Raw genomic sequence first — 12,263 nt, 5'->3', positions numbered from 1 at the left:
CAGGACAGCGCAATTGTCAGTTAAAGTAACGCAGTGCCGTATCGCAAAAAACGGCCCGGCCATGAAGGGGGGTAAATCTTCTGGAGGTCAAGTGGTTAATGAACACATACCTGCCTGGAGATGAGCACTGAAGAACCTGGATACGTAAAATACAGACATTTTCAAATTTGATTAATTTAAAGATATGATTCTTCCAAAAGGCTGTAAAAAACCTCACTAAAACAACAAACCATGCTTAAAAATAAATGTTAAATAGTTTATTCATTTTATTCTGGTCATTTAATTTTGGTTATAAGCAAATCCTTCTCTCTATGTACAATATCAGCCTATCAGTTGTATTTCCTTGAACTTTAACTAAGTTTCTATTTCAAAATTCATTTTCTAGAGCTTGACATAAAAAAGATAAAATATCACTAACTAAATGTAACAGACAAAAAACAGACATACATAAATGGGAAATACTGTAAAAGTATATGAAGTATTCACAGTACAATTTTTTTTTCTTAACCTTCACAAACCTGTTACATGCACTTATCTTTGTAAAAAAAAAAAAAAAAAAAATAATACAATAAAATTACAAAACAATTACATAAAAGAGAAGCTTAATGTGAACTTATTCACTGCCCATATATGGAAAAGCAATATAGAGTAAAACCTTGGTTTAAGGGTAATTTGGTTTGAGAGCGTTTTGCAAGACAAGCAAAATTTTTAAATAAATTTTGACTTGATAAATAAGCGATGTCTTGATATACAAGTAGCGTCATGTCACAACTGAGTATAAAAGAGAAGAGAGGCGCCTCTAAGTGTAGCAATATGGTTACATTTAATGAAGATACAACATTTAGCAACTCACATGGTTGATGATTAAAAGAGGCACATCTAAGTATGCAGGCATCCAGGGGTAAAGCTGTCCACATAGACCGTCCTCCACACCGCCCTTGATGTCATCCCTTTTCACGCTGCGCTCCAAGAGCGCTTCAAGCCACGCTTTCAGATCGCTCTACTGCAGGGTAGTCATCCCGGTCATGATTACAGACAGCTTTACCCCGGATGCCTGCATACTTAGATGTGCCCGTTTTAATAATCAACCATGAGAGTTGTACCTTCATTAAATGTAACCATATTGCTACACTTAGAGGCGCCTCTCTTCTCTTTTATACTCTAACTCCTGCTGGATTTTGCTTCTAATCCCCTTGTGGAGGCTTCCATTTGTATATGGACATTTTATGGTTACACAACCTATCACATTGCTATAATCCTTTTATGGACTATAAACAGAAAGACTTATGAATAAATGGTTGTGGAACAAATCATTTGAATTTCCATCATTTCTTATGGGGAAATTTGCTTTGATATACAAGTGTTTTGGATTACAAGCATGTTTCCGGAATGAATGATGCTCGCAATCCAAGGTTGTACGGTACTCACTTTAATAGTCCAACGAGCTGCACATACCCACTTCCCCTTCACACACCAGCAGCTCTGTTTGGCTGTCGGGAATACTTCACAGTATGAAGGAGCTTATGACGCACCCCCCCCCCCCCCCCCCCCAGGTAGGGTAGTGCTTGGCTGGTCATGGTTGGGTAGTGCTTGGCTGGTCATGTGATGGCAACATGAGAAGTTTCCTGCGCCGCTTAGCCCCGGTTCACACAGGGGCGGCACGACTTGCAGGTCACCGAGGCGACCTGCACATGACTTCCACGGCGACTTGCAAAACGACTTCTGTATAGAAGTCTATGCAAGTCGCCCCAAAAGTAGTACAGGAACCCTTTTCTAAGTCGGAGCGACTTGCGTCGCTCCTATTAGAACGGTTCGTAGTACAGAACAGGAGGCGACTTGTCAGGTGGCTAGGTCGCCTGACAAGTCGCCCCTGTGTGAACCGGCAGTTACTGCGCGAGAACGAGCGGTGCCTGCTGGTAATACAGCAGCACCGTATCCCGGAAGTATATGCTTCACCTGCCCACAACTAAGATGGGAATGCCAGACCAGGAATATTAGAAGGTAACTTTTAGAATAAAATGGCGCTATTTTCGAGACTAAACAATGTTACCATATATACCCGAGTATAGACCGACCTGAATATAAGCCGAGGCACCTGATTTTACCACAAAAAACTGGGAAAACGTATTGACTCAAGTATAAGCCTAGGGTAGGAAATGGGTAAACAATGCCCATCTGCAGCCTCACTGTGCCCATATGCAGCCTCACTGTGCCCATTTGCAGCCTCACTGTGCCCATTTGCAGCCTCACTGTGCCCATCTGCAGCTGTACATGTGATAACTAAAACAGCGGGTGTCTCCCGCTGTGTCATGCCCATCTGCAGCCGTACCTTCGATAACTAAAATAGAGGGTGTCTCCCGCTGTGTCATGCAGTCTGTTTGGCCGTCCATTGTAACAAAGCCCCCCTCCTCCTCATCCGTGATAGACGGAACACTGATACAGTTTCCCAGCATTGTATCAGTGTTCCATCTATCACGGATGATGAGGAGGCGGGGCTTTGTTACAATGGACGGCCAGCCGCACAGACTGCATGACACAGCGGGAGACACCCGCTGTTTTAGTTATTGAAGGTACGGCTGCAGATGGGCACCCTCACTCAAGTATAAGCCGAGGAGGGGTTTTTCAGCCTAAAAATGTGCTGAAAAACTTGGCTTATACTCGAGTATATACGGTAATTAAATATTATATGATGAAAGACATAGATTTAAAAAACATATATATGGGTGGAACTCCGCTTTAAGTTGGCCATATAATTTTTCTTCGTTCAGCCAGCGAGCTGAATAAAAAAAAAAAAAAAAAAAGAACAGATTCCTCCATCCACACAAGTGACATGTAAGGACATTGTATTCTGACAGCAGAACTCTCTGCTGTCAGTAGACATTGATCAGCGGCTGCCAATCAATCAAAAGTTTTTCAACATTCTATAGAAGTTCATTTAACATGTGACTTCTATCGAGCAGGGGGTGGCCACATGTAAATTGAAATTTGTCCAGTCCTTTTATTTCATACATCAGTGCAAAAGAACATCAAAATCCAAAGTAAGTGAACACAACTATTCAGAACTCATTTCCTGGCTGAAAAGACATCACAAATCTGAATTCATATTGGCTCCTACTGGTTATAAAAAAATAAGTGTATTTGTGCGATAAAGGCTATTTCTTAGATCTGGTTGATTAAATATAAGCAGTCTTTAAGTCCATATTGCCATGTATACTGTAGTAAAGCTTTTAATGCTGACCCCTGCCAAGCAATTCTCAGTAAGGAAGCTTGAAAAGTGATGCAGGGGTAGGCAACCTGGGGCCCTCCAGCTGTTGTGGAACTACATTTCCCAGGAGGCATTGCAAGGCTGGCAGTTACAATTACTCCCAGAGGCATGATGGGACTTGTAGTTCTGCAACAGCTGGAGGACCCCAGGTTGCCTACCCCTTCTCTAAGGACAGCAGTAGCATGGAAAAAATGTATCAGGTTATACTTGGAACCTTGCTTGATTTGCCTGGATATATTTAAGGAACGTAGGTGTTTTAAAGGTCTACTTATGCTTTAAAAAGCTCCCATGTGTTAACTATTACAGCCGAGATGAGCCGAGGTCTGACCAAACAAGGTCTGATCCAAATTCAGCTTGTAATCCTGGCAAGAACATGCAGTCTGGGTATCTGTATGATGACTAAATGTCAGGTCAGATATCAGCAGCTCTTCAGTTCCGTTGGATCTCTGGGGCTTTCCTCACCACTGTCGTCTGGATAAGTCAGATTCAAGGCACTGGCCACGGGATGGGTCCATGAAGTGGTTTCTGTGACATGGCTGCACAAAAGAGAGAGAAAAAAAAAAGGAAAGTCAGGATAATACTTTACTTCTACAAAGAAACTCAATTAAATTGTTCCTAAACCCAGGATCCAGCGTTTACTATATCTGGTCTCCCACAGTACACAGAACATGGAAATGCAATTATTTTAATAAATATAAACTGCTAAATACCTTTTCTCATCAGCAGTATATAGCAGTCTTGTCTTGTCTTTCTATCAGTGTCTGGTTAAAGCTTGTAGGAGGAGCCTTCATTCTACTCTGACTGTCCTATGAGGCTGCAGGACCCCTGACCCTCTGTCTGGACAGTGCAGATTAGCCCTGTGCTGATCACATGCACTCTCCCAAGAAAGAAAAAAAAAAACTCTCTAGCAATACACACCAAACTGAGCATGTGCAGCCTGACTCCAAAGGCTCTATCTTATCAGGAAATGGATTGGGGGGGCAGTAGAAGAAGAGGAGGATCAGAGAAGACAGGATCAAACAGCCTTTTTACACGATGCGGAAGATTAACCCACTAGATGATTCTATTGGATGCCTAAGAGGAGGAGGGAGGAGCCGCACGGCAGAAGCCACCGTGATGCAGTGAGGACACAGGAGCCGCTGCACGCTGCTCATAGGAGCCCGAAACCCTACCGCTTGCCGTCACCCATAGGAGCCCGAAACCTGGCCACTGCACATCGCCCATAGGAGCCCGCCTGCCTGCAACCTATAGGTAAGTGTTGGGGTGGGGTGCCACAGACCGACGGACCAACGGGGGGTATGTTGTTTGCCCCCCCCCCCAAAAAAAAACATCAGCCGCCACTGCAGCCCATTCTTTTGAATGGGCTACAAATCACAGCGCAACGCACAAAAAGTAGTGCATGCACTACTTTTAAAAAGCGTGCCGCACCAAATTGCGTGGTAATGCGGTACAATACAATTTGGGGGGTTTGCAATCTGTATTTGGAGTGCCATTAATGTATTGAAACCAGCAGCAGATGGCAAAAGCAGTGCATTTTGAACACAGCGTGGGAAATGCGCCTTTCCTAGACCTGGTTCTGGTGTGAATTGGCCATAAGAGTTCCTACTACTGCTCTATATTCTCATCACAATCACCCAAATACAAAAAAAGCTACACTACTCTTTGTATAAACTCTAAGCACACATGTAAAGTGACATTTTAGGAATCAACATCTTAACGAATTGCTGAAATGACTAACATTTGCCAATAAAAATGCAAACCCCTCCAGAAGCAACAGCTTCCTATTAATCAATCTCCGTGACATTTCATGTATAGCACAGGTAGGCAGTGTTCACGGATTTAAAGAGGCAGATTTATTCACAGAGAAGGGAAACTGTGTCAGCTCTGGAGTAGTAAATATTGAGCCAACAATAAAGTAAGCCGCAGAAACTGTGTCATAATATTTAATGAAACACTCCGTTAAACATGAGAATTTCACATTTGCACTCACTTGGGGGATGTGGCCCCTGCTGAGCATCTGTAATTCTCATTCTGGATGTGAGCACCTGGCTGCCTAGCTAGCTAAATCATTATAGCTAAAGCTAAGCTTTGTCTTACTTATAAGCCGGAACCTGGGACAGCAGAACCATAGGCTTCCTAGGTTTTAAGCCATGCTCACTCTTGGAGCTTGCCTAGACATATGAACCATTAGAAGACTACATCTAGGGGGCGCTCTATGAGTTAAATGCAAAGAGTACATATGGGAACCCAAACCATGAATAATAAAGAACTTGTTTATGGCACTGTAGACCAATCAAACAAGGACTACAAGGAGTCTTGAACTTAAAAAGACCGCAATGATCAAAGTATTCTATTACAAGGGATGTAAACATCCCTTGTAATAAAAAAAAAAGCATGACAGGACCTCTTAAATATGAGATCTGGTGGCAAAAAGACCTCAGATCTCATATTTACACTAAAATGCAATAAAAAAAAAATGTTGCTTTAAGAGCTATGGGCGGAAGTAAAGTTTTGATGCCGCTTCCGCCCAGCAATGGTATGGAGATGGGTGGGGGCCATCTTCCCCTCACTCGTCTCCATACAAAGCCAGGGAGAGGACCCGATCGCCTCCGCCGCTACCGACAGCTCCGGAAAGCAGCGGAAGGGGACCAGAAAGCAGCGGGAGGGGGGGGCACTCTCCCGCTGCCGATAAAAGTGATCTTGCAGAGAATCCACCGCAGAGACCACTATTATCAGAAACTGAACCGCTCACTGAAGAGGAGGATACCGGGGTTATGGCAGCCAGCTGCTGCAATAACAAAGATATCCCTCTTCAAAGTGCCGATGTATATCGGCGTGAGCCGGTCCAGAAGTGGTTAAACCATGAGTGACAATGAAAGTGAAATTTTTAAAAGAAATGAAGATATTGTAGCATTTCTTAATCCTCGCCTAGCCCCCCACGACATCACTGGATGACGAAACACGTAGGGTGGAGTGATGTGCTGACGTCATCACAATCCACTAGTTCCGGAAGGACGGGTTGTTGTTGATTTTTCCGACTAGTGAAATTGCTTTTAAAAGGTGATTTTTTTTTTTTTTTACATCTGTTGATGCAAGTGCAATTGTTGAGCTTTGATAATAAAGTTTTAAGGATTTTACACTTGTGGAGCCTTCTGTATTTTGGGTTTAGGTTTTGACATCACTCCTCGGATAGTTGGTTGGAAGTTGTGAGAGGATCCGCACATGGTACCAAAAGCCCAGGCTGGGTGTATAGCCACAAGTGTTGCTGACCTTCCGTAATAGGAGGTCTGTGTGAGCTGGTAAACGAGTACTTTATCTGTGTTTGTGGTGCTTTAAGAGATCACATTCCAGGTGGCGGATGGTGGCGAGGATTGGGAAATTCTACAATACCCTCATTTCTTTTGAACTTTTTATTGTCACTGATGATTTAATCACTTTAGGCCCCTTTCACACTCCCACAACTTGATTTTACTGCGATTTTACTGCGATTTCAGGGAATTCCTGTGTAAACTTGAGGTCCTTGGACCTCAAACTCACATCAAAGTTGGACGTAAGTAGTACAGGCTTGACCGTGATCTTAAAAAATATGTAAAAAGTCCACATGCACAATAATATAAAAAACTCTTGATTGCCGAAGAAATGTGAATAAACTCAATCCATGCTCTATGTTAGTCACTGCAAAGAATATGTGCTGACAAATAATCACCACCACCTCCGTGTGCAATGCCTGCTCAGCTCAATTAAAGACCCCCTTGGGTCTATTGGCACTTTTAATAATAATCCACAAACGTGTCCGATCGATCGTACATGGGTTTTCAGCTAATAGCTCCAGGAATACCAGGACTTTTCCATAGACCATTTCTTTCTCCAGATTACAATTTCTATGCTAATCCTCAGGAGCAGATAGAGCAGAATAGGTTTTTTTCAGTGCTGTTCTCGTTTTTTGTACAGTGGAACCTTGGATTACGAGCATAATCTGTTCCAGGAGAATGCTTGTGATCCAAAGCACTCGCATATCAAAGCGAGTTTCCCCATAGAAGTCAATGGAAATGAAGATAATTTCCGCATTGACTTCTATTGCATGCAATACCGCATGTGGCCAGAGGTGGGGGGCGCCGGAGAGCCTCGGAAATACAGCTCGGCTGAACTCAGAAAGGCTCGGAAAGGCTCGAAAACACTCGGGAACAGAGTATTAGCTGAAAACCCATGTACTATGGATCGGACCCGTTTGTGGATTATTATTAAAAGTGCCAATAGACCCAAGGGGGGTCTTTAATTGAGCATATCAGGCATTGCACACGGAGGTGGTGGCGATTACCTGTCAGCACGTATTCTTTGTAGAGACTGTCACAGAGCATGGATTGAGTTTATTCACATTTCTTAAGCAATCAAAAGTTTTTTTATATTATTGTGCATGTGGACTTTTTACATATTTTTTAAGATCACGGTCTGTCACATATTCACTGGAGTTTAACATGAAGTTTATATTATATTTGAAGTTTAGCGCACTATTAATTTTTTGCGATTTTATTTTATATGTGGTACCATAACACATTTTAAATGGTTGCAGCTGTTTTTCATTAATATAATTAGTCACATTATTTTGTTTTATGTTGTTTGTTACTCATTTCAGCGCTTTAGTAATATATTTCACAAAGTAGTACAGGGACTACTTTGAAGTCAGTGCGACTTGAAGTCGCACAGATATGAATGGTACTCATTGGAAATCATGGGGTACGACTTGTCCTGCGACTCTGCAGTCCCAAGTCACAGGACAAGTTGCACAAGTGTGAAAGGGGCCTTAATAGCGCAACTAATTGTTTATGTTTGAGATTGTGTTTATATCTCAAAGAAGAGGGGCTACTTTAACCACTAGCCGACCAGCGCACGATGATGTACATCGGCACAATGGCATGGCTGGGCAAATGGGCGTACAGGTATGTCCCCTTTAAATCGTGGCATAATGGGCGCCTGCCGCATACTCCGTGACTATGGGTCCCGCGGACTCGATGTCTGCCGGGGCCCACGATCGTGTCACGGAGCGAAAGAACAGGGAGATGCCTTTGTAAACAAGGCATTTCCCCATTCTGCCTAGTGACATGACAGAAATCACTGCTCCCTGTAATGGGGAGCAGTGATCGCTCTCATGTCATTGAAAGCCCCTCCCCCCTACAGTTAGAACACCTCCCTAGGACACACTTAACCCCTTGATCGTCCCCCAGTGTTTGACCCCTTCCCTACTATTGTCATTTACACAGTAATCAGTGCATTTTTATAGCACTGATCGCTGTATAAATGACAATGGTCCCAAAATAGTGTCAAAAGTGTCCGATGTGTCCGCCACAATGTCGCAGTCATGATAAAAATTGCAGATCGTCGCCAGTACTAATAAAAAAAATTAATAATAACAATGCTATAAATGCTATTTTGTAGACGCTATAGCTGTTGCACAAACCAATCAATATACACTTATTGTGATTTTTTTTTTTACCAAAATGATTTGGAAGAATACATATACTAAACTGAGAAAAAAAATTAGTTTTTTATATATTTTTTGGGGATATTTATTATAGCAAAAAGTAAAAAATATTGCTTTTTTTCAAAACTGTCGCTTTTTTTTGTTTATAGCGTAAGAAATAAAAACCGCTGGGGCGCATGCACGAAGCTTCCAAGATGGCCGCGTAAGCCGGGAGCTCCGCTCTGCCTCAGCCAGCCAGCCGCCCGATATCCGGATCCAGACCAGCAGGATACCCGCGGATAGCAGGAATCGATCGGGGAGCATCGTAGCAGTAACCCCATGCTAGGCAGCACAGTCCGCCGGGACCTGGGACCGAGATTCGCCGAGGTCTCCCAGAGTCCATTTCAGATGTCCCCACAGCTGTCCAGGACCGTATTAAAGTCCTCATCCCCACAATATCTCCACACAAACTGGAGCTAGACAGGGCTCACAGGTCCCTGTGCCCCCCCAAAAAAGAAGGATCTCCCAGGGACGTGGTGGTGAAACCACACTACTATGGGGTGAAAGAGGAGATTTTGAAAATCTCATGCCAACAATCTCGCATAAACTTCCAGAGACATGGCCTTCAGATCTTTGCTGACGTATTACCCATGACCATACAAAGACGCAGAGCCCTCAAACCACTGCTGACAATCCTAATGCAGAAAGAAATTAAACACTGGTGGGCCTTCCCCTTTGCTTTGAAATTTAACTATAAAGGCAAAACTTTCTCCTTCACTACCGTCCCAGAGGGCGAAAGGGTACTATTAGCCCTGAAATTCATCTAGCAAGATCCATCAATGGACACATCTAATCCTCAAGCAGGATCCTACAAACGTCCCATTCCTACCAGCCTGATTTCACCCACAAGGAAGTCACACAAGAACAGACGGATGAAAGAGCCTTTTCCCACCTGAGAACTGTCAAGATGTTAATACTTTTCTTTCACTTCACAAGGCTTAACCCTGTTTGACGATTTCCCACAGGATCTCCTATCTGTAATGGGAGTCCATCCGGACATCCTGGAAAATATTTCCTGAATGCCTTTTCCCAAAGGTATATTCCCTTAATTTTTACAACCACCAGTGGACTAGACAGAGGATCAGCAGTGCCCTACTTACAACGCAACACTCAAGATCTACCGCTGGATCCAAGCCGGACGAACGTCAAGTTTACTGGAGAAACATCCCATTTCCTCTGGTTCACAGGGGGACAGACTGAAGTAACTTTTCAGAGGGGAAATCCCGTCTAGTCCCTCTATCAGCTAAAGACGGACAAGGGATACAATATCTGTCTCCCATCTTCCCACTCCCCCCCCCATACCTCCCCTTCAACCTCCCCATCCCCTTCCTCACCTTACCCCCCCCCCCAACATTCCCTGATTTGTTGGAAACCATTTATCTATTGCATCTCTGCTGGTTTGAATCCGTTTATTTCATAACGTTCCAGTTATTTCAATTGTTATTGCTTGTTTTATCCAGTGTAAGCTCATGTCTCAGGGATGGCTGCGGCTGAGGCAGCAGTCATGCACCTCCAACCACCTCTTGACTATGGTTTCGCCATTGTCGGGGGATGGGCTGGTAGCCCAATTTGAGGGCTACAAATATGGTAAGTTCAGCGACGCTGGGATGGATTTTCCCCCCTCCCAGCATCGCAGGCCTAGGTTAAGCCCACCTGTTTATTCTTTTCTACCCTTTCTTCTCTCCCCTACTAACCTTCTTTCTCCATTTGCCAGTACACAGACGCCACAACTCCGCCTCTTTGCTCCAGGTCCCAGGTCCAGCATACCACCTCACTCAAGATTGCCACGTCTTTCTCATCGAGGGGTGATATTTGTAACGTTATATTCCTATCCTCAACTGATCATGCCACATAACGCAACGCTACCCCCCCTCTCTGAGGGTAGTCTCACATAATGTTCAGGGCTTGAACTCAGCGGTCAAGAGGAGAAAAATTCTCCAGTCTTACCATTCACAAAAAATGGCAGTGGTTCACCTACAGGAGACACATTTTCCAATACGGTACTCCCCTTCCTTCTTACATGCACAATACCCGCAATTCTTTTTAGCAAGTGGCGAAGACAAGACGAAGGATGTAGCGATACTGTTTGCAAAAACATGTATATTTAAAACCACGCAGGTACGCAGAGACCCACAGGGGAGGTTTATCCTAGTTAAGGGGATTTTAGATGACTATCTATTCTCATTTATTTCTTACTACACTCCCAATAAGGGCCAAGCAAAATTTTTCCAATCAATGTTTCGGACCCTAGGGCCACTATTGGAAGGGACAGTGATATTTGGCGGTGATTCAAATATCGCATTCGATCAAAGTCTTGATAAATCAAAACTACATTCGTCGCAGCTTACCTGCCCCTCAAAAATTAACTCCAAGATAGCGAAATTAATTCACCAACAAGGTCTCGCCGACATCTGGCGGGAATTCAACCATACAAATTGGGACTACACACAATACTCGAATCCCCATCAATTTTATTCCAGAATTGACCACATTTTTATCAAAACGACACCTATACCCTTAGTAAACAAAGCATACATAAAAGACACAGCACTCTATGATAATCCTAATTTTGCAGGGTCACTTCACCAAACCCCCCTTTTCACTAGGGATGAGCCGAACACCCCTCTGTTCGGTTCGCACCAGAACATGCGAACAGGAAAAAAGTTCGTTCGAACACGCGAACACCGTTAAAGTCTATGGGACATGAACATGAATAATCAAAAGTGCTAATTTTAAAGGCTTATATGCAAGTTATTGTCATAAAAAGTGTGTGGGGACCCGGGTCCTGCCCCAGGGGACATGGATCAATGCAAAAAAAAGTTTTAAAAACGGCCATTTTTTCGGGAGCAGTGATTTTAATAATGCTTAAAGTCAAACAATAAAAGTGTAATATTCCTTTAAATTTCGTACCTGGGGGATGTCTATAGTATGCCTGTAAAGGGGCGCATGTTTCCCGTGTTTAGAACAGTCTGACAGCAAAATGACTTTTTCGAAGGAAAAAAAGTCATTTAAAACTACTCGCGGCTATTGCATTGCCGGTCCGACAATACACATAGAAGTTCATTGATAAAAATGGCATGGGAATTCCCCACAGGGGAACCCCGAACCAAAATAAAAAAAAAAAAAAAAATGATGTGTGGCCAAAATTAAAAAAAAAAAAAATGACGTGGGGGTCCCCCTAAATTCCATACCAGACCCCTAGATCCCGCCCCCCCCCCCCTGTGTGAAATGGTAAAGTACCCCTACCATTTCACTAAAAAACTGTCAAAAATGTTAAAAATGACAAGAGACAGTTTTTGACAATTCCTTTATTTAAATGCTTCTTCTATCTTCCTTCATCTTCTTCTGGTTCTTCCTCCGGTGTTCTCGTCCAGCATCTCCTCCGCGGCGTCTTCTTCCCTTCTTCTCCTCGGGCCGCTCCGCATCCATGATGGCATGGAGGGAGGCTCCCGCTCTTCTCTTCATCTTCTTCTCCGGGCC

The 12,263-nt window shown here is 43.5% G+C and overlaps 1 protein-coding gene across 4 annotated transcripts in view; it reads right to left on the bottom strand.

Moving 5' to 3' along the window:
• Positions 1 to 248: 248 nt before the first annotated feature.
• Positions 249 to 12,263, bottom strand: part of STXBP4 (syntaxin binding protein 4) — a 259,435-nt gene continuing 247,420 nt past the window's right edge. For all 4 annotated transcript variants that reach the window (XM_073606628.1, XM_073606627.1, XM_073606626.1 and 1 more), the window contains exon 17: positions 249 to 3,801. In XM_073606628.1, coding sequence (XP_073462729.1) covers positions 3,684 to 3,801 — 118 coding nt within the window. In that variant the 3' untranslated portion in view covers positions 249 to 3,683. The remainder of the gene's footprint in view (positions 3,802 to 12,263) is intronic.

Source organism: Aquarana catesbeiana, linkage group LG12 (genome assembly GCF_042186555.1).
Source record: "Aquarana catesbeiana isolate 2022-GZ linkage group LG12, ASM4218655v1, whole genome shotgun sequence".
Taxonomy (NCBI): Eukaryota; Metazoa; Chordata; class Amphibia; order Anura; family Ranidae; genus Aquarana; species Aquarana catesbeiana.
Note: the sequence above shows the minus strand (reverse complement) of the source record. Positions and strands in the feature narration are given on the sequence as shown.